We start from the raw sequence: 23,213 nt of genomic DNA, 5'->3' as shown, positions 1-23,213 counted from the left end.
TCTGCTGCTTATAAAGTTCACAAATTAGTATTTCACTAAACAGAGTCATCTTCTGTTGTATTAATTCTTTAGGGTTGTTATCTAGGACCAAAACCCAGTATTCAATACTTAAAACTAGTGGCAGAAAGTGTAAGAGCGAGCCAGTAATGTTTTTTGGATATGGTCTTGTGGTAGAATGAGTTTGGCATCTATTGGCAGAATTCAAAGCACAGTGTGTGGCATAAATACAACTTTTCTTAACACTAGAAATACCAAAGCCTACGAAAAAACTCGTAGATCCGTCCCACCTTAAATCGCTTCTTAAATCTGTCCTCATCTCTCCGCCAGCATCTTTTGTCCTGTTAATGTGCAGATTAAGAGCAGCAAGCAGCCGGCTATTCCAACCCCCAACGTCGCAGAACATGCACGGACTTCTCCCAGCTCATGCCTTGGTTGATTATCTGGGAGTGAAGTGGTGTTTTTGAGTGGAAACAATAGATCGTTATTTGGAACACACACATTTCATGTGTGTTCCGTTTCTACAGTAAGCTGTGTAAACGCATTGTTAACATAGAAACTTTTTCACATTCTAGTAATAAATGTTACAAAATGTAGACATAAACTATACAATGTGTGAAGCATGAAGTCCAAACTTTAAATAAACACTTTCACAAAAGTTTCAAGAACACTACAGCAGCTTCTGTGGCTTAGCGGTAAGATTTGCTGACTTGGAAGGCAGTAGGCTTGTTGTGCCTCAAAGACCCAAGTTCGATTCTCTGTTGGGGAAAAATTGTTCTTTCTTTTAAGATTTATAAATTTTATGTCCATTTGAGGTTAAAAATAAAAAAATAACAGTTTCTCCCGAAAGGGGGAGAAAACTCAAGCCTCTGAAACACGGTAGACATACTACGACAGTAAATCTTAACGCTACGCCACAGGGAGCTGCTGTGTTGTTCTTGAACCTTGTGTGAAAGTTTTTATTTGATCTTTGGAAATCAGCCCTCACATATTCTATAGTTTATGCCTACATTTTGTAACATTTACTACTAAAATATGAAAAAGTTTCTGTTTCAACAATGTGTTTATAGAGATTACTGTAGAAACGGAACACACATGAAATGCGTGTGTTCCAAAAACAATCAATTATTTCCAGTCTAAAACTCCACTTCACTCCCAGATAATCAACCAAGGCATGAGCTGGGAGAAGTTCGTGCATGTTCTGCGACGTTGGGGGTTGGAATAGCCGGCTGCTTGCTGCTCTTCATCTGCACATTAACAGGACAAAAGATGATGGCGGAGAGATGAGGACAGATTTAAGAAGCGATTTAAGGTGGGACGGATCTACGAGTTTTTTCGTAGGCTTTGGTATTTCTAGTGTTAAGAAAAGTTGTATTTATGCCACACACTGTGCTTTGAATTCTGCCAATAGATGCCAAACTCATTCTACCACAAGACCATATCCAAAAAACATTACTGGCTCGCTCTTACACTTTCTGCCACTAGTTTTAAGTATTGAATATTGGGTTTTGGTCCTACCCCAGCGACTGAACGTAGACTTTTCATATTCTCTCCATATATGAGTAAGTTTGTCCTCAGAGCTTTCCCCCAGATCTTCAACCATGAATGTCAGATTAATTAGGCATTTAACATCATGTGTTGGTGGGCATTTGGCTTGTCTGGGGGGGGTAAAAAATATCCATCCATCCCCATTTTTGTAGGAGGATCATATAATAATAATAACATAGTTTTATCTAACATATAAAAGCAAAAATTGTGGCATAAATCATAACTTATTGTTCAATAAAATTAACAGAGGCAATGAATCTTAATCTTGTATTAATATTTTTTTGTGAACAAATATAGAACTACATCTACAAGGTAAATATCAATAAAGTCAAATGTATACAACATATGAGAGCAAGAACAGAAACGTGGCTCATTGTAGTCATCAGGGAGGCTATAGGATATCAGTTCCAGTGTTTAACCTGGATCTTATCTACAGGACCAGTCTGCAGTTACTCTTGGCAAATTCTGAAATAAATTCATTCATGTCTAGATTTTCTGTGAGGTTTTTCTCATGTGCCAGAATGACTCATGTGCCAGAATTTCTCTTCCTTGGATAGAGCATTGTTCGGCGGAGTGAAGTGAGAATGCGGTTCAAAGTAGATAAAGTAGAGCAAGAGCTTTCGCATGCAGCTGAAGACACACCAATGATGAGTGCTGTAACATATAGTGAGTGCAACATAGGGAAGGCCTCTTTGTACTGCTGAATGTATTTGCATACTTCAGAGAGATTAGCATCAGCTGGCAGTTTATTGATCAACATTACTTTTGCCACAGCAATTTCATTTTGCAAGCTCATGCTGTTTTGCTCTGTGCCTGCAAGTGCCTGAAGTGGTTTCAGGAGAGAATGATCAAGAAATAATTCTGATTTTGGCAGGAGAAGCGATGTGGCCCTCAATAATTTAACATTTCTCTGAGAGAATCTTGTCTCCATTTCTAGAATAGCTCTATCAAGAATGCTGAACATAGCCCTTTTTAAAGTCTGATTAGGAGCAATTTGTTCTTTAGAGTCACCATGCCCAGGCGTAGACACGACAAAACTATCATCAAGCAGTGAGTTAACTTTCCATTTCCTTTTGAGCGAATTGGTAGGCCTACTTTCACACTGAAAGAAATGATCAATTGCATTGGCTGGTTTCAGCACATCAAGCACATGAAGGAGGAATTGTCCTGTATTGAAGAAATTCTGCTTTTTTTAATTGGGTCCACATGCCTCTATACAAATGTCAAAAGGGGCAGTGTCAGCCTCTGCTACCTCTGACAGAAGCCCCCTTATAGCGTCCTCATTGTTGACAATGGACTTTGTGACATCATAATGACTGGTCCATTTCTAGAAGTCTTTTCAGTGTGGGTGTATTGTATGTGTGTGAAACATAATGTCTGTGACAAAATTTGTTCAATGAATTTGACCAGTCAAAGAACTTCTTAGCCACAGTTTCTGATTCCATTGCATGTATCACTGCTAAATGGAGCTGGTGGTTGAAGCAGTGTACATATGGAATGTACTTACCAACTTTGTTTTGTAACAAAGCCTGGACACCATGCCTTGCCCTATTGATGACAGAAGCACCATCAAAACACTGACACACTAAATTGTATGGGCTGTAACCTAGCTCAGAGAGATGTGACAGAATTTGGTTACAAATATATTCAGCATGAAGCTGATTCAGTTCAATTAAGCCAATCAGGTGTTCTTTAGGGGTGGAGTTCTGGACGAATCTAATCACTAGAGACAAATTCTCAATGTTACAGCGATCCCTGGTACCATCACTTTTAATGCAAAGTCCAGGAGAGTCAGCTTTTTTATATTTGGTCCTGATATCTTTTACTACCATTTTGGCAAGAGTCTCAATTATTTCATTTTGAATTACATTGGATGTGTATTTTGCGTTGTCTGGGATGTATTTTACAATTTCTGCAAGTTTGGCATTTTTTTTGATCGCGTAATCAAAGAACTTAAGGAAAAGTCCCCCTCCCCACCGACGTGATTGAGACCACGCAGAGCCAGTTCATTGACTGCAAGGAACTGAGCGGCCTCCCCAGTGCTTCTCACATAATATCTATTTTTTTCTATCTGGGCTGGACCCAGTAGTTAAACTATGCTTTCACCCGTCTCTGCCTGGCGCTGATACTTTTGCCATGTGTAGCGACTTTAGAATGGTTGCTGATGCTTTAAGGGAAGATAGACACACCAATATTCGGATTCTGCCATTTATTCTACAAAACAAGCAGTAAGGGGCACAGTCAGCACACGCAGCATCAGGCGCTTTCTCAGTCTCCTATAGCAAGTCAAACAATATGCTAATGAAGCTGGATCTCCATTAAAAAAAAACACTTTTAAAATCCATTTCTGCCGACCAAAAGTGACGACAGAACCTCAAAATACATTAATAACAATATTACGTGATGTTTCTATGCAGTTTCAGACAGAAAGCACTAATTCAAAACTTACACGAGCTTACACGAGAGACGGAGAGTATTGAGAAGCGTCTTACCTGCAAAAGTGTCATCAAACTTTTGCGAGGAGTCTGCTGTACAGTGCATGTGCGTCCTATGGGTGTTACATTAATTAAAGCCCTCCCCCCCGCTACAACAGGCAAACAGGAACTACAGTGGGATGCAAAAGTTTGGGCAACCTTGTTAATAGTCATTATTTTCCTGTATAAATTGTTGGTTGTTACGATAAAAAATGTCAGTTAAATATATCATATAGGAGACACACACAGTGATATTTGAGAAATGAAATGAAGTTTATTGGATTTACAGAAAGTGTGCAATAATTGTTCAAACAAAATCAGGCAGGTGCATAAATTTGGGCACCACAAAAAAGAAATGAAATCAATATTTAGTAGATCCACCTTTTGCAGAAATTACAGCCTCTAAACGCTTCCTGTAGGTTCCAATGAGAGTCTGGATTGTGGTTGAAGGTATTTTGGACCATTCCTCTTTACAAAACATCTCTAGTTCATTAAGGTTTGATGGCTTTCGAGCATGGACAGCTCTCTTTAACTCACACCACAGATTTTCAATTATATTCAGGTCTGGGGACGGAGATGGCCATTCTAGAACGTTGTACTTGTTCCTCTGCATGAATGCCTTAGTGGATTTTGAGCAGTGTTTCGGGTCGTTGTCTTGTTGAAAGATCCAGCCCTGCGCAGCTTCAGCTTTGTCACTGATTCCTGGACATTGGTCTCCAGAATCTGCTGATACTGAGTGGAATCCATGCGTCCCTCAACTTTGACAAGATTCCCAGTCCCTGCACTGGCCACACAGCATGATGGAACCACCACCATATTTTACTGTAGGTAGCAGGTGTTTTTCTTGGAATGCTGTGTTCTTTTTCCTCCATGCATAACGCCCTTGTTATGCCCAAATAACTCAATTTTAGTTTCATCAGTCCACAGCACCTTATTCCAAAATGAAGCTGGCTTGTCCAAATGTGCTTGAGCATACCTCAAGTGGCTCTGTTTGTTGTGGGGAGAAAAGGCTTCCTCTGCATCACTCTGCATACAGCATCTCCTTGTGTAAAGTGCGAATGGTTGAGCGATGCACAGTGACTCCATCTGCTGCAAGATGATGTTGTAGGTCTTTGGTGCTGGTCTGTGGGTTGACTCTGACTGTTCTCACCATTCGTCGCTTCTGTCTATCCGAAATCTTTCTTGGTCTGCCACTTGAGCCTTAACTTGAACTGAGCCTGTGGTCTTCCATTTCCTCAATATGTTCCTAACTGTGGAAACAGACAGCTTAAATCTCTGGGACAGCTTTCTGTATCCTTCCCCTAAACCATGATGGTGAACAATCTTTGTCTTCAGGTCATTTGAGAGTTGTTTTGTGACCCCCATGTTGCTACTCTTCAGAGAAAATTAAAGGAGGAGGGAAACGTACAATTGACCCCCTTAAATACTCTTTCTCATTATAGGATTCACCTGTGTATGTAGGTCAGGGGTCACTGAGCTTACCAAGCCAATTTGAGTTCCAATAATTAGTTCTAAAAGTTTTGGAATCAATAAAATGACAACGGTGCCCAAATTTATGCACCTGCCTGATTTTGTTTGAACAATTATTGCACACTTTCTGTAAATCCAATAAACTTCATTTCACTTCTCAAATATCACTGTGTGTGTCTTCTATATGATATATTTAACTGACATTTTTTATCGTACCAACCAACGGTTTATACAGGAAAATAATGACTATTAACAAGGTTACCCAAACTTTTGCATCCCACTATATATACAAAAGATACAATGATTGCATTCACATTAAACAAAATTCACAATACAGTAATCCCTCCTCGATCGCGGGGGTTGCGTTCCAGACCCCCCCGCGATAGACGAAAATCCGCGAAGTAGAAACCATATGTTTGTGTAGTTATTTTTATATATTTTAAGCCCTTATAAACTCTCCCACACTGTTAACATTATTAGAGCTCTCTAGACATGAAATAACATCCTTTAGTCAAAAGTTTAAACTGTCCTCCATGACAAGACAGAGATGACAGTTCTTTCTCACAATTAAAAGAATGCAAATAGATCTTCTCTTCAGGAGCAGAGAATTTCAGAGGGAGAGAGAGAGAGAGCTTCAAAAGAAAAGCAAACAATCAAAATTCAATACTTGTGCTTTTAAGTTTGCCGCGGCATTTTTACAGGAGCGTTAGTATCTTCTAAGCAAACAGCCTCTGTGCAAACAGCCCCTCTGCTCACATCTCCTCCGTCAGGCGCAGAGAACGTCAGAGAGGCGAGATTAAAGCAACAATCAAAAAATCAATACGTGTGCTTTTAAATATTTTTTTTAGAGGAGCATCAGTATCTTTTAAGCAAACAGCCCCTCCGTCAGGCGCAGAGAACGTCAGAGAGGGTGAGAGAGAGGAAGAGACAAGCAAACAATCAAGCTCCGCGCGGGATGCATATCTTACAGCATTGAGGAGTTTTAGTTAATATGTAATACATACTCTGATTGGGTAGCTTCTAAGCCATCCGCCAATAGCGTCCCTTGTATGAAATCAACAGGGCAAACAAACTGAGGAAGCGTGTAGCATAAATTAAATGACCCACTGTCTGCAGAAATCCGCGAACCAGCGAAAAATCTGTGATATATATTTAGATGTGCTTACATTTAAAATCTGCGATAGAGTGAAACCGCGAAAGTCAAAGCGCGATATAGCGAGGGATTACTGTATATAAAACATTAGAATTTCAGTATATAAAAAAATAGTTTTGAGAATGTTCACAAAAATATAAAACATTTTCATTTGACCTTAAGATATATGCCAACTAAAAAATAAATAAATTTGTCTTATAATTTTTTCTTAAGCAAGTGAGCTTGCAGTGAAAATACAGACTGGAACATGATGAACAAGTAGACCTTTTAATCTAGTAAAAATTTGAGCACATTTAAGGATCTGAATAATTTAAGAAGATAATAAATTTCATAAAAAAAGTTTTTAATAAATGTCCCATTATACACAGTAAGTTTGTGAGCAAGTTAAATTTTGGTCACATTGTCACAGTATAATTTTGAAAAGCACAGCTTCTCAGTGTAAAGGAATATGATACACATTAAGAAAGTTAAACAGAATATGAAATGTTGCACTGTTATAACTTTGTGTATAGAAATACCTACTGTAAGAACACAACAGCCAAAGTAGTCTGACATGAGTTTTCAAAGGCAGAGAAAGTGTGCCGCCTCTGTGCCTGGATCAGGGCAAGCAAGCTGAGAGGAATTAAACTTTTTTTTTTTTAATTGACTTCCAGATATCTTTAATTAAGTTTAAGATGCTTTACACTTCATTCAAGATATCTTCAGTTCAATTAACTTCACTACCAATTTAATTAATGATATCTTAAAATAATGAGTTTGAAGATATCTAAAATATTTATATACATACATGCTTCAACAAAGATTACCAATCAGTCTACAGCTCATTTCAAGATATTAGCAATTCATCAAGCTCCGGCATAATATTTAGATATTATACTGTAAATGTATGATTTGAACCAAGTCAAGAAATATTGAAATATTTTAAGTTCAACTTAGCAGGGGACTGCATTTAAACGTGGAGATAGGCCGTCTTGGACAAGGTGGAAGAGTATAGTAAGGGTTTCTATAGGGTATAGTCTCAAACTCAAGGCCGGTGGCCAGGTCCACCCCTTGGAATTTTTTAATGCAGTTCACTTAAGGAGTACTGTATTGAAAACATGTTACATACATTCCACAATAACAATTAGTTTTCTCAAAAAATGCCTTAAAGGTGTATTTCATATATTTATTCTGTCTGAATTTGAATGACATGTGCCTCCAGTGTCCGCTTGCATTTATTTGTGCAGCACAGTGCACCACATCTGCTAACCTGTAATTAGAATGAAAACTTCCTACTTGTAAAGAATAACCAAGAAAACAATGAAAATGAGATGACATGTCACACTGCCATAAAGAACTTTAGTGTTTTACCATGACACCAAAGATGTGACGGTCTCATTAGGTACAACTGGTTTGACACCAGTGTTACTGCGCTCACTTTTTAAAGCTGCACAGGTGTCAGGGATTGACATCCTACCATCACAATACTTTTCTGACCAACTCCAAGTTGAGTCTCTGTGATCCATAACCAGTGTACTTATTTTTTATGTAATTAGGTGCCATCTAGCCATGCTGCATGTTAATGTAGGTTTAGCAACAGGTTATCACCTGTATCTGGATGGCAACTTTTCACCCCATTATGCACTGACCAGGGCACCCTTTACAGGTGGTCTTCCAATTCCCTAAGTGTAATGTATTAGGCTTCACTAAGACACTTTTTAGCTGAAAATCCTACTTTGTTTTCTTTAGGTGGAAGTTTGTATTTTTACTTTTATTTTAGTACTGTGTCCATTTTAGAAAGTGTGTCCTTAACATTTCTTGCATCCTTACTTCAGCATTGGTATGATGCAGATTTTGGATACTAGGGTTACCACAAAAGATTATTTTGTAAACTGCTTTTGTTTAAATAAATCAAGTAGGCATATCCATGTGTACTGTATTTGAACATTTACTGAATAATTTTATATCTAGAATTTGAAAACATCAGGATATGAAGAAACAAGTAAAATAACTCCAACAAAAAGACAAACAATGCAGTCAGCAATAAAATAATTTAAGTAAAAAAAAAAAAGGATTTTTTTTTAATAATAGTAACTAACATACTTAATGTCAGCAGTCAACATGAAACATGAGTAAATTTAGGCTTTTGGGTTCTTTAAATTTCAGTGTCACAATTGATCCACTAGAAGGCTCATTTCACATGCATTTTTAAAAAGTTCATCTTAAATTGAGGAGATGGGTAGCTCAAATCTCTTAACTATAAAAATTATGTTTTTTATTTTCTGTTAATGATAAATGAAAAAATACAGTAGTGCAATTCTACTTTACTATATTTATAACTTATAGCTTTATGCTTTGTTCTAAAATAGCAATTTTTTACTTATGTATTTATTTTTTTTTTGCAAAAACAATGATGAGAACAGCTGACGATGCACATGTAAATCTGTTAGTTTGTTTAAAATTCTTGATAGTTGTCTGGCATTTTTCACTTTTTGAAAAGCATCCTACTAGGTATTATAATCGGTAGGTTACCACATAACTGTCCATCAAAACCCTGTGAACAAACACACAAATTCACTCAGAACAATTCTGATAAAAAAAAAAATTAAGAAGTGAGGGAAAACCTTCACATTGTCGAACATTTCATAGATGAAACTCACTTAAATGTGCATATTGCTTTCCCTGGGCACTCCTTTTTGACAAGACGGGGAGAGAGAGAGAGAGAGAGAGAGAGAGAGAATGTGAAAAAAGCCCAGGACCATTTTACTTAAGATTTGCTTATTTTTTTTATAACTTTTTTTAATGTCAAAACCAGGATTATGCTGAGCTATTTAGACTATGCAATTTATATTTCAAACTGTAGTAGAAACTATATTTCTTTTCAAAAAAGCCAACTCCCCAGCAGGTGGAGGGCAGCATGTTGCTATTGCCAAACACTCTTTTTTAGTTTGGATCAACAGTGCCAACCTCGCTGAAATAAAAAATACATCTTCTCTTATTCAGCCTGATCATTTATTGAATGTCATGTACTTACAATGTGATGACTGGAGAAAAATATCTAAAAATAACTAATATAAAGTTGACCTATATTTATTCAGGAAGTTATTGCTGCTCAATTCAGACACATGGTAATAAGCAGTTTTCTTTCGGGTCAATGAGATGACAGTTAAAGCAGTTGTAAGTTGCTGGCCCTCTCATAAATATTTGGCAAAGGATGAAAATGCAACTATACTGGAAATAAAGCAAGCAAGTGCACTGAACAGACTAGACTAGGCACTAAAACTCATTTTACTTAAGCGCACTCATAATAATTGGAGCAGCTTTTTAGATAGATACTTTATTAATACCAAGGGGAAATTCACATAAATCAGATACAAAAAACAATATTAAATTATAGAGTAATAAAAATGCATGTAAAATCAGATAATAACTTTGAATAATGTTAGCGTTAACCCCACCTGGGTGGAATTGAAGAGTCGCATAGTGTGGGGGAGGAACGATCTCCTCAGTCTGTCAGTGGAGCAGGACAGTAACAGCAGTCTGTCACTGAAGCTACTCCTCTGCCTGGAGATGACACTGTTCAGTGGATGCAGTGGATTCTCCATGATTGACAGGAGCTTGCTTAGCGTCCGTCGCTCTGCCACAGGTGTTAAACTGTCCAGCTTCATTCCTACAATAGAGCCTAATAAGTTTGTCCAGGCGTAAGGCGTCCTTCATCTTTATGCTGCCTCCCCAGCACACCACCACGTAGAAGAGGGCACTCGCCACAACATGTGGCAGAACATCTGCAGTATCTTATTGCAGATGTTGAAGGACGCCAGCCTTCTAAGGAAGTATAGTTGTCTCTGACCTTTCTTACACAGAGCATCAGTATTGGCAGTCCAGTCCAATTTATCATCCAGCTGCACTCCCAGGTATTTACAGGTCTGCACCCTCTGCACACAGTCTGATAATCACAGGGTCCATGAGGGGCCTGGGCCTCCTAAAATCCATTACCAGTTCCTCAGTCTTGCTGCTGTTCAGGTGTAAGTGGTTTGAATCACACCATTTAACAAAGCCTTTGATTAGCTTCCTATACTCCTCCTAATGTCCACTCCTGATGCAGCCCAAAATAGCAGTGTCATCAGCGAACTTCATATTGGAAGTCTGATGTATATAGGCTGAATAGGACCGGAGAAAGTACAGTCCCTTGCGGTGCTCCTGTGTTGCTGACCACAATGTCAGACCTGCAGTTCCCAAGATGCACTTACTGAGGTCTGTCTGTAACATAGGCCACGATCCATGCCACCAGTTGTGAATCTACTCCCATCTCTGTCAGCTTGTCCCTAAGGAGCAGAGGTTGGATGGTTTTGAAGGCGCTAGAGAAGTCCAAAAACATAATTCTAACAGCACCACTGCCTCTGTCCAAGTGGGAGAGGGATCGGTGTAGCATATAGATGATGTCATCCTCCGCTCCCATCTTCTCCTGGTATGCGAACTGCAGAGGGTCGAGGGTGTGGCGGACCTGTGGCCTCAGGTGATGAAGCATCAGCTGCTCCTTGGTCTTCATCACATGTGACGTCAGAGCAACAGGCCGGAAGTGATTCAGCTCACTAGGACGTGAAACATTTGGGACTGGGGTGACACAAGATATTTTCCAAAGCCTCGGGACTCTCCTCTGTTCCAGGCTCAGGTTGAAGATGTGCTGTAGAGGACTCCTCAGCTCCGGCGCACAGGCCTTCAGCAGTTGTGGCGATACTCCATCTGGACCCGCTGCTTTGCTGGCACGAAGTCTCCTCAGCTCTCTGCTCACCTGCGCTGCTGTAATTGTAATTGTGGGTGGGGATGTCTCTGCTATTCTGGTATCAGCAAAAGGATGGTTGGAGGATGCAGTACTCCGAGTTGAGAGTGGGTTAGGGTGGTCAAACCTATTAAAAGAAGTTGTTCATTTGGTTTGCTCTCTCCACATCTCTCTCGATGGTGGCATCCTGCTTCGAGCTGCAGCCAGTGATGGTCTTCATCCCATCCCACACTTCTTTCATGCTGTTATTCTGCAACTTCTGCTCCAGCTTTCTCCTGTACTGCTCCTTCGCCACCCTGAGCTGGACTCGGAGTTCCTTCTGCACGCGCTTGAGCTTATGCTGATCACCACCTTTAAAAGCCCTTTTCTTCTGGTTCAAAAGGCCCTTGATGTCACTTGTAATCCATGGCTTGTTGTTAGCATAGCAGCGTACTGTTCTTACTGGAACTACAATGTCCATGCAGAAGTTGATGTAATCAGTTGTGCAGTCAACAGCCTCTTCAATATTCTCACTATGTGTGTACTTTAAGTGCATTTAGCAGACAGATTATCTGCTCTGTCTGAAGAAAAACTGCCTCTAAGTTTTTCCCCCAGCGCTAGTTGCAAACATGAATTTCTCAAGTTCACCAGCTGCACAGTACTAGAAAAACTATTGTCAAACAGCTAAGTGTAAGTGGGTTATTTACAGTACTGTTGGCTTGCTCTGTGCTATACTTCCTGGGTGCTTTCAATATAAATTCATTGAGGTAATGCTGTTTTGATACACCATTTTGTTTCTTATATAATGAACATCTATTTTCTTAGATTTTTGATTAAAATTCTCCCACAAAAATAAAAATTTTGCGTGATATTTGGGGGAACCTGGTGAATATGGTGCAGCTCTCAGCATTAGCAGCCTTCTCAAAAACAGTACAGAGAGTCATAGCATGCCGACATGCAATGTGGGGGAAGTGCAGGGATAATTAGTCAATGAAGAAAATTAAATTAGATCACATTTTTAGTCATTTAGTTGATTACATTGAATAATCATGGCTGTCCTGTTGGATACAAACATATCTTTTCGTTTCTTCCTTTATTTTGTAAGCAAAACAGTTTGAGTAGTTTAAGAAAGATTGCTTATGTGTCTGTTATGAATCCTCATAATATGAGGGATCAAAACCCACAAAGCTGGATTTGTTTAATTGCTGAAGTAGTCTGCATACACTTTATAATTGTAGCATATTTTACATATTTAATACATGTACATCACGCCTGATTTACATTACTGTTATTATTATTCTGTTTTGGCATTAGTGTGGATATTTTATGAAATTAATGAAAATGTTACAAAACTCTGATCATACAATGGAACAATCATGTGTTCCTTTTAATTAAATATATCATTGTTTACCTGTTAAAACTGGCATAGTTTATAAAATGGAAGTACCATAAATCAAACCAAATTATTTGATATTGTTATATTGATGTATAATTTGCATTTATACATTTTTATACATAAAAACACACTGGTTTCTAAAAAATTACATCAAATTAACATTTTATCTAATATCTGTATTAAATAGTTTTCTTTGGCTCATTTATTAAAAATGTGTGGAGAGTACAATTTGGAGCCATTACCTAGGGCAGCAAAAATGCTAGCGCTGGCCCTGGTGCGGGCATTGTTTTTTCACTCAGTGCTGATTTTGATCCTGAGGCCGCTGATAAAACATGCTGCAATGTCCAAGAAAAGAAAATCTGATGAAGAAAGATGGCAATTTCAGCGGGGATGTGAGGGAGAATATACAGTATGCCTTTGATGAGTAGAGAGCTGTTTGTGTATCTTATTTGCAAAGTAAAAGAGGTAATAGTAGTCTGTTGTTATATATTCCAGCCCACGTTGGTACATAAACTGTTGTTTTTGGCCCTGAATAAAATTGAGCTTGACACCCCGAATGTATGGGGAGTAGAACAGACAACATGATTAAAGTGGGAGAGATCAAAACTGGGAGAAAAAAAAGTGCAAAAAACAGAATTCTTCTGGATAACTCAGAATTCCATCATATAACACATTACCAAGGTAATTATTTGGTTGCCTTTTGACTGTGCAGACTTTTTCAGTCATATGGTTTTACAATTCAGGACACAACTAATCTCATTAAGTTTTACAAGTACATAAAAGTTTAAAACAGCAGTAAATAAAATTACATAAAAATTTACATCAGGTTTAAAAGAACACAACAATTTTCCTTTCTCATTGCTTATTCAAGGAAAGTGAAACTGCTGAAGCCTTGAGTGAAAAAGTAAGTGTAAGAGCCAGTCTTAGAAAGTTAATGTTAAATTCACTTAATTGTGAATATTATCTTCTCATAGGTATTTAGACTTTGGCATAGTCTTTTACCCTAATAGCACAAAATAAGTACTCTACAACTCTGGGCAATTCACTCCAAGATAAGGTTCTCAGTGCTCAGTGTATCTTTGTGAATTGAGCTGCAGCGGTGGGTGGGGGGATGGGGTAATGGGATGGTTGCTGCTTGTGTTGATCGACACTGACGGAGAGGTGCAAAGGGATTTAAGGTGGGCTGGGATTACAAGTTTTTTCGTTGGCTTTGCTGATTCTAGTGTTAATTGAGAATAAGGAAATGTAACCTCCTCCATCCAATTTATACACAACCCTTGGGAATGCCTTGGATTCTCCCGGAAGAGCTGGAAGAAGTGGCCGGGAGAGGGAAGTCTAGGCCTCTCCGCTTAAACTGCTGCCCCTGCGACCTGACCCCGGATAAGTGGAAGCGGATGGATGATATATATATATATATATATATTGGAGGCTGGCCCAGACACAGACAGGCGGACACGTTCATTTCACCCACAAACACGTTTATTTACAGCAATAAGTCACAAGGTGCACCACAAAACCCCCAAAGTCCTGGCCACACAATGCCTTACTTTCTCTTCTTCAGGCCGCCTCCTTGCCTCCTCCAGCAAGCTCAGTCCTCTCCGCTCCCGACTCTCACCCTGAATGAAGGGAGGCGGCCCCTTTTATTATTATCCGGATGTGCTCCAGGTGGGTTCTGGCAATCTTCCACGTACACACCCCCGTGTGGCGGAAGTGCCGGCTGCAACCCCGAAAGCACTCCGGGTGTCCCTGCTCCTCTTCCCCCCAGCACTACCTGGTGTGGCGGAAGTGCTGAGGTCCAGGGCTCCAAAGGCATGGGGGCGCCCCCTGCTGGTGACCACAGGCCCCTACAGGGTGGAGCTTCAAAGCCCTGTACCCGTGGCCCCCAAAGGAACGAGGGCGGTCGCCCCCAGATGGTCTGGGGAAGGCGCAAGCCCTCCTCCGGTCCTCCTGGGTGTCCCGGCCGGGTCGCCACCCCAGACAAAAAAAAAAAATATATATATACAGTCAACCCTCGTTTATCGCGGTTAATCCGTTCCAGACTCTGCCGCGATAAATGAATTTCTGCTGAAGTAGAAACCATATGTTTGTATGGTTATTTTTATATATTTTAAGCCCTTATAAACTCTCCCACACTGTTAACATTATTAGAGCCCCCTAGACATGAAATAACACCCTTTAGTCAAACGTTTAAACTGTGCTTCATTACAAGACAGAGATGGCAGTTCTTTCTCACAATTAAAAGAATGCAAACATATCTTATCTTCAAAGGAGCAGCTCGCTAAGAAAAGCAAACAATCAAAAATCATTACGTACTTTTAAGTATACAGAAGCACCGCGATAAAGCGGCATTTTGTAGAGGAGCGTCCTATCTTCTAGGCAAACAGCCACTGTGTAAAGAGCCCCCTCTGCTCACACCCCCTCCGTCAGGCAGAGAGAGACGGAGAGAAGCAAACAAAACAAGCGCCACGCGGGAAGCATATCTTTTAGCATTGAGGAGTTTTAGTTAATATGTAATACATGCTCTGATTGGGTAGCTTCTAAGCCATCCGCCAATAGCGTCCCTTGTATGAAATCAACTGGGCAATCAAACTAAGGAAGCATGTAACCTAAATTAAAAGACCCATTGTCCGCAGAAAGCGGCGAACCAGCGAAAAATCCGTGATATATATTTAGATGTGCTTACATTTAAAATCCGCGATAGAGTGAAGCCGCTGAAGTCGGTTTGATATAGCGAGGGATTACTGTATATATATATATATATGGAAGAGATACGGTGATACGGTTTGCATATTAGCAGTTGGAGATCCACAAAGGGAGAAAATGAATCACGTATCATAAAGTAGTTTTTATTCCTGAGCTTTCAACCCCTACCAGGGGTCTTCATCAGAGGATAATGCTTAGACATACAAGAAACAAAGGTAATATATAGCAATACCTTACAGGGGGAGGGGGGGTGGTGGCTAGGTCCGTGGGGGGGTGAGGTTGTTGGGAGTAAAGTCTTGTTTATTAAGAATAAGTTCTTCTTAATTTTGTATATGCTGGATTTATGTCCAAGTGTCTTTTGATGGCATTCTCATTTGATAACCAGGATTCAGCCAGCTCTCTAGCACTTTTATTATTGGCTTTAAATTTTACTTGTACATCGTCCCAATTAAATGTATGTCCTGTTGATTTAGTATGCTTATAGATCAATGACAGTGCGTCCTTTCTTCTGACGGCATTGCGTGTTCCTGTATACGTGTTGCGATTCTTTTTGAAGTTTGTCCTATGTATACCGCTGAGCACGAATTGCATGGAATGCTGTATACTGCGTTTAGTGTTTCTGCAGTCGATTTCTTGTTTTTGGCATTAAAGATATATATATATATATATATATATATATATATATATATATATAGCATTTATACTGTAGGTAGATCATTTCGACCTTGTCATTTTAAAAGTAGCTTGCAAGCCTAAAAAGTGTGGGCACCCCTGCTCTATATAAACACAGGGAATTCCAGTTTCTGTAATACATCTTGCCTGAAGAAGGGGCCCGAGTTCCCTTGAAAGCTTGCATATTGTAATCTTTTTAATTTGCCAACAAATGTGTCATTTTGCTTGACTTCTGACTAAAGTCTGCCTTTGCAAAGCTGGCGCCAGTTCAGCACATAGCTCCAAGATGATAGCATCTGGGAATCAAAATCGACTTAGAAGCCAGTCATCATTATCTATAAATATGCACTCTGTTCTAATTCTTCCATTTGTGATGTCTTCTAACAATGCTAAAGCAGCTTTGGTAGTTGTAATAACTTCGCCGTTCCATGCACCATTATATTGTAAACAATATGCAATTAATATCAGTGTATTTGATACAGCCAATGTTATGGATGTGAATTTAAAAGATAAAGACCACAGCAACAATAGCACTGCTTTGTCACTGGGTGCCACCCATTTGCAAAACCTAGCAGAAACTTGAGTATGCACGGTATGAGGCTGCAGTGAAAATGTAAGTAGTTTTATACAAAGTTTAGTTTTCATACATCTCGAAGTGAGTGTGGAAATGGGCGTAAGCAACATTTTTGTGCATATGCACCGTTTATAAATGAGTCCTCACATCCTGTAAAGAACTGAATTATTTTGTTGCTACTCAAATCTATTGAACTGCAGCTTTTATTTCATTCAAACTTGTGGGCTCATGCTTTGGTAATTATCTGTTTAAGATAAAATGAGTTACTGCATTTTGTTCTTTTTTTCTGACAATAGCTGTAATCTTCTTCTATAATACGCTACTGAGGCTGTTCGTTTGTCTGTCCAAGATTTTAAATCTCATGTCGCTCGCAAACCGTTTGACCTGAAATTTGGTACACATGTACTATGTGTACTCTACTGTCTGCTTTCGAGGTGATGATTTTTCTACTGTTTTTATTTTTATTTTATTTTATTGTACAATCAACTGCCGGCAGCGTGCAGCAGGGCGGCTGTGCAGCACTTGCGTACGGACGTCATTCTCATAACCTCCCACCTTCGCCTTCACTTCCCCTACCTCTTCATATCTTAAATCATTCTTGAGGCAGATAGGTAGAAGATATCATCGTTACCACCTTCGCCGTCACTTCTTCTACCTCTTCATATCTTAAATAATTCTTCAGGCGGATTGAAGACTTAATTGCCAGCTTAAGTGAAAAATTAAGGAAAACATACTAAGTAATAGCAACACAAACAATAACTTAAACCAGTTTTAATGCGAAAAGATGCTGACGACAGAAGAGAAGAAGTGGGCAGCTGGGGTGGAGAAAAGAAGAGCTGCTCAGGAAGAAGCAAGTGCATCAACCTCTGAGTAAACAAATGCTGAACGTGCAGAGGAAGAAGATGAAAACTGTAAGTGTATTCACTGCACATTATCGTGCAGTACGCCATTACTGGTAGTTCTATAATACTGTGTTTAAATGACCAGATGCAATTGCAACATTTGGCCAGATTGTTTACCATATAGCAGGCATGCGCAACCTTTCCGCTATTGACGGCCGCACTAGAGACTTTTTACTTTAATAACGGCCGCACTACAGACTTTTTACTTTAATAACGGCCGCCAGTAAGTCCAAGTAAACTTAATAATGTTTTATGATTTATGTAAAAATTTACAGATTACACATTAAAACAGAGTATGATATATCTGACAATATTCAATTTACTGGTCTACATATGTAAAAAAATGTCTACGAAACGTCATATAGGACAAAACGGTACCTGTTTTTCAGATATTTCATTCTGAAAACGCTGCTTCACACAAATAAGTGCTTCGAAAAGAACGAGAATGTTCCTGGCCAGTTCTCGTAGTTGTGGGTATTCTACTGCTGATTTCCACGTATCCAGCAGGTCGCTTTCTTCCGTAAACTTTTTCACAAGCTGCTCATTGTTCTTCAACTCTACTAGCTCCATTTGTAGATGTAACGGTGCACTCTCTGTCTCCACCAGATGAGGAGAAGCAACGAGTCTTATTGTTGCTGAAATCTTTTCGAAATCTTGAAAACGGTTAGCGAATTCCTGCAACAGCCCGTCTAAAGTGCCCGAAAAACGGACGGTAGGAATTTGGTCAGGCTTTACTTCTTTGCTGTCAATCAGAGCCGTCACTGGAGTCCAGAGACCCTACACCTGCACGGCCGCCATTACGTACACTTTTATATACACGCCCACGCCGCAAAGTCCTTGCGCGCAGGTTGCGCACAGCTGCCATATAGGGACAAGAAAGAAAATGAAAATAAACACAATATTGGACAAATATGTTGAAGTTAAATACTTTTCAATACTGTATAGCTCTAGTGTTTTGATGCATATGCCTGTGGTTGTTTGACCTTGTTCTGACAGGTTTACACTGTATAATAAAACATTTATCTTGCATGTTGTTATACTTATTTTATTGTTGACTTATTATGATCTACATTGAACTCAGGTGAACATAGCTGGTTATGCTTCGTAGGACAACACCTGATGGTACAGACAGCAAGGCGATGTAGTTTCTGTGAGCATGTCTATGAGGTACTTACTGTACCTGACAAAAGGGTATCATTTCCTAAATGTTTTTCTTCTTTTCTTTACAAAAGCAGCTGACATTCTGTATGCAGTAGGGTGGCAGTGCAGTTCTTTCCAGACCCATTTAGAGTGCACTATGATTTCTTTGTTCGAACTCTGCTGTTTTTAGCACAGTGTACTATCACATCACATAACATGTCATGCGCTCATCAGGCTTTTTCTGATTTCCATTTAAATATGAGAAAACCAGCAAGCCTGAGTCAAAATGAAGATATTTACTTATACAATGACCAAGTATGACATTCTTTTCCACAGGCACAGTTTGTTACAAAACACCAGTAGAAAGAATCACTTTAAAATCAAAACATTAATGCATAAAGAACTGCAGATTTCATGCAGCTAAAGTTGCCTCAAAGGATTCATGTACAAGTACATAAAGAGCAAGTGATTACATAAATGAAGAACTAATTGAAAATTAACTATTGCATAATTACAAAGCTAAACAAATATATTTTTAAATAAGGTCAATTAGGGGCAAAATTGAGATGTTATAACCTAACAAAATATCATGAAGAGACAAAGTTAGTGCTACAAAACACATTATGGTGGTTAGCTGTTGGATCACTGGCTCATTAGGCACAGTGTGGTCTAATGCTGTTAAACCTGGTTCTTACGGCCCAGCCAATGTGCTGTCTGACCTAAGTTGGGTCTGGATGGACAAGTGCAAATCTGAAGAGAGTGACTTACCTTTGTACAAGTTACAAAAGCCTGGCACTTAGAATTTAAAAGATGCAATTATAAAAAAATATTAATCTAATATATAAAGCAGAGTCGATGAATGTATGTGTGTGTGTGTGTGTATGTATGATTGTTTGTCCGCCATACAAATCTGCACTGGGCGTCCAATCGCCACCAAACTGGGGATGGGGCTCCTTTGTGACCAGGAGGAGGTCATGAGGTACATTTGGTTGGGAAAAATGTTCGTGATGAAGCACATGGCACCTTTTCACCAACACAACGTTCAGCACACGTCCCCATACTTATCATCAACAAGATGGCCGCACGTTACAACAAGACGTTAACAGCGGCGACATCTAGCGGCACGTTTGGTCCCTGTGCGCCGCTCTTTACCTATGTTTTTTTAAATTGCCAAGAGATGGCAAAAGTGTCCAAGTATGAGAAGGCCGACTGCTTTGATTGGGTGAAGGGGAACTGCCGTATCGATGTAAAACGTGAACGACCCAGTGCAAGTGACTGGCTGACACACCCGCGTTTCTGCACGTCACACTTCCACACACACTGATAGTACTGTATTTCATTCGCCAACGTCCGTTATATGCAAGCACGTTTGAACAGAGACTCGCCTTAAAAAGACAGCATCCTTCCCCCACCATTTTCCCCAAAAGCAGCACCAGTTGTATGTCACTTCTCTCTGTAGATACCATCGCCAACGTCCGTTAGATGGCATCACGGTTCAACACAGACACTCCTTAGAAATCGAGCACCCCTCCTCGCCATTTTTCCCAGTACGGTTTCAGTGCTACTCTTTCTCACTGGCTTTCCGCATTTGTGTTGCTATTTGCTGTCTTTTCGACTCACAGTATGATTTCAGTGTTGCTCTTTCTGACTGACTGGTGCTATTTGATCGCTTTCCAACGTATTGTAAATAACGTAAATTCATCTCACTATGATGCTTATTCTGTATGTAATACCATGTAACACGTTATAATTGTCCTGCTTTTCGCTAATATACCCACGCCACCGAAAAAAAGACGTAGAATTGGAAGGTCCACTTCAGATGCCACAAGAAAGTCTATTTCAAGGGCATCTGAAATGCCACAGCAGACAGAATCAAGAGTGGAGGAACTTACAATAAAATGTGAATCAGAAAACTGTTTTTCTATTTCTATGTTCTGTTTCTTTCATTTGGGAAATTCACCGGTCATAGATTCCCGGGCAACGCCGGGTACTCCTGCTAGTAAATAAATAAAACTGAAACAAGGGTACAAAAAAAGTTAACTTCAGGTACATGTAAAAGACAGTAAATTGAAAATGTCCACTGTGCTTTGAATGAATTTAAATCTAGTTCAAATTAAAATGCGCCTAAGTCATATGGGATAGAAAAGCAATATCTGTATTAAGTGAGAACTGATACATGCATTACCAAATTTAATTCTCCTTTACCCTCAAAAGACCTTACAAAACAGGGCTTTTTAAAAATGTTTTCATTACTTATTAAGAGAAAATTATTTATTTGAGCAAAAAAGCTGGCATAATTTATGTGTTTTCTGCTGTCTGTTTTGACAACATACGTGCAGGAAAAGTAAGTCTTGATTTCAATTGCAAAACCAAACATGCTAGAAAGAGTATTCCACGTACAAGCTGAAAATCAGTTGGCATTTATTTCAATACTTTGACAATATACAGAAACAATAAATAAAAGGTTGGGGCTTTCTAATATTCCATTCTTACATTCTTGTGTGCCCATTCCTTGACACATTCAAGTTCTGCCATAACTTATGTAGCAGCTTATCTAGGAATATGCGTAATTGCTTTTTCATAAATAATCCAGTAGGTACTGTAGCTTCCGAATTGCCTTCTGCTTCAGTGTAATAATAAGAAAACGAAAAGGAAAGAAACTGGAGTCTACTGGCAATGCTGTGTATAATAAATCTTTGTTAATTCAACTCAGAGTTTTTTTTCATAGCTGATATAGATAAAATTAAAAGTGCAATGTATTGCATGCCAGTTCCTTGCATTTGCTGTGAAGAAAGGAAAATCTGAATGATCAGTGAGTTCATCTTTGATTTAAGTAAAAACAATTAGAAGAGTATCAGTAATGGCTCTATTATTAAATGAAAATTTTTATTTTTTTTTTACCTTACTTCTCTCATTTCTCACCAACGATATGGTATGGGACTAAAAACTCGTTGCATAAGTAGACAGCAAAGTGTAGTTAGAAATAATAAGAATTAAGATTTTAAAGTTTTAAGAAAACAAAATATCAGTATTTTCATCTCATGTTTCTGACTGTTGCATTGTTGCTACCAGAGCAAGATATTAGTTACATTTACATTTGAAGAGGCAATGGGGACACAGCATTGTAATAATTAACAAATTACCTAAATGTCATATTGTTTACTGCATATCCTGCTTAAAAAAATGAATGTTAATATAACAGCACCAAAATGTTATTCACATTGTCCATTTACATTACAGTTAAGTTGTCTATGTGTTCAATGGAAAAATCTAAAATATAATTTTTTCAGTGTTGGTAATATAATAGTACAATAATATACATTTAACAAAACCCATTTATTTCTTCCTTGTCATTTAGTTTTGAAAATATTTTGAAACACACAAAGAAAACAGCATGCTTGCTATTAGAGTTCAGCTACTTCCGAGTGCACATAATTGTATGTAACAAGTGAGGTGGGTAAACATGAAGGTGTAATACACATTATTTTCCTTGGCAATAGACTACATAATTAAATCACACTTTTTTTTTTTTTTAAACAGGCGTTCACTAACACATCCTGAAATTCCATGTAACTTACCAAAATACTCCTCAGTAGGGGGGTTGTCCATATCATACAGCATTTTCTTGGTGAGGAGCTCCAATTCATCTTCAGGCCTACTTCCTGAGTTGCTAGGGGTTGGAGTTCCCACTGAGGGCACAGAAGCCTGGAATCCACTCTGAAGAAAACAGGTACATCTTTCAAATAAACATAATTGTACTGTAGCATCCAGATCTTCTCAAGTGGCCTACAGACAGTACATTAATTCTACAGTGTAATAACAAAAACTTAGAAGTATGCACATACACATTTAAAATTGCATTTACTATGAAAAAGCAGTATGATGCAAGGAGTTATGAAAGCAAATATGACATACTGTGTATATATCATTAGATCAGTTACAGCTGAGCATCTCCTGTCACACAAGCCACTCATTGTATTAAACTTTACTTTTAAAAAAAATGCTTGAACAAATTGCTCATATAATGAAGATCAAAAGGAAGTGGCACACTGTAAGTAATAGGGATGCTCAGATCGATTGGCTGATTTTCACACACAAAAAAAAGACTTGATTGGTTATCGGTAAAAAGATCAATCACAAAAATTGATATTTTCAAGACCAGCTTTTCTAAGCTTTATGGTAATTTATTTGAAGTGTTCCTTTACACAAGGTATCATGGTTGTTAAGTGAGCATGCATTTTTTTTTCTTCTGCAACAAACTTCTTATAGAGTAAACAAAGAGAAGAGAGTGAAGGTTTGTTTAAGTAGTGAATGAGAGACGATTGAAATATTAGCCTTTCCATTTAAAAAAAGTTTGGTAATAAACTAAAAAAAAGGAATCAGAGAAGTCATTGTGCAATTAGACAAATGGCAAGAAAAGCTACTTTAAGGAATTCAGACTTTTTT

General features: G+C 38.7%; 1 protein-coding gene across 4 annotated transcripts in view; it reads right to left on the bottom strand.

Moving 5' to 3' along the window:
• The window catches only part of LOC120537137 (LIM domain containing preferred translocation partner in lipoma), a 451,145-nt gene that overhangs the window by 72,618 nt on the left and 355,314 nt on the right, over nucleotides 1–23,213 (bottom strand). For 3 of the 4 annotated variants that reach the window (XM_039765830.1, XM_039765839.1, XM_039765849.1), the window contains one exon: nucleotides 22,346–22,484. In XM_039765830.1, the coding sequence (XP_039621764.1) occupies nucleotides 22,346–22,484 (139 nt within the window). Of the gene's footprint in view, nucleotides 1–22,345; nucleotides 22,504–23,213 lie in introns of all 4 variants that reach the window. The other variant, XM_039765857.1, reaches the window with a different exon arrangement.

This window comes from Polypterus senegalus, chromosome 1, assembly GCF_016835505.1.
Source record: "Polypterus senegalus isolate Bchr_013 chromosome 1, ASM1683550v1, whole genome shotgun sequence".
Taxonomy (NCBI): Eukaryota; Metazoa; Chordata; class Cladistia; order Polypteriformes; family Polypteridae; genus Polypterus; species Polypterus senegalus.
This window is presented reverse-complemented; position numbering and strand designations above follow the sequence as displayed.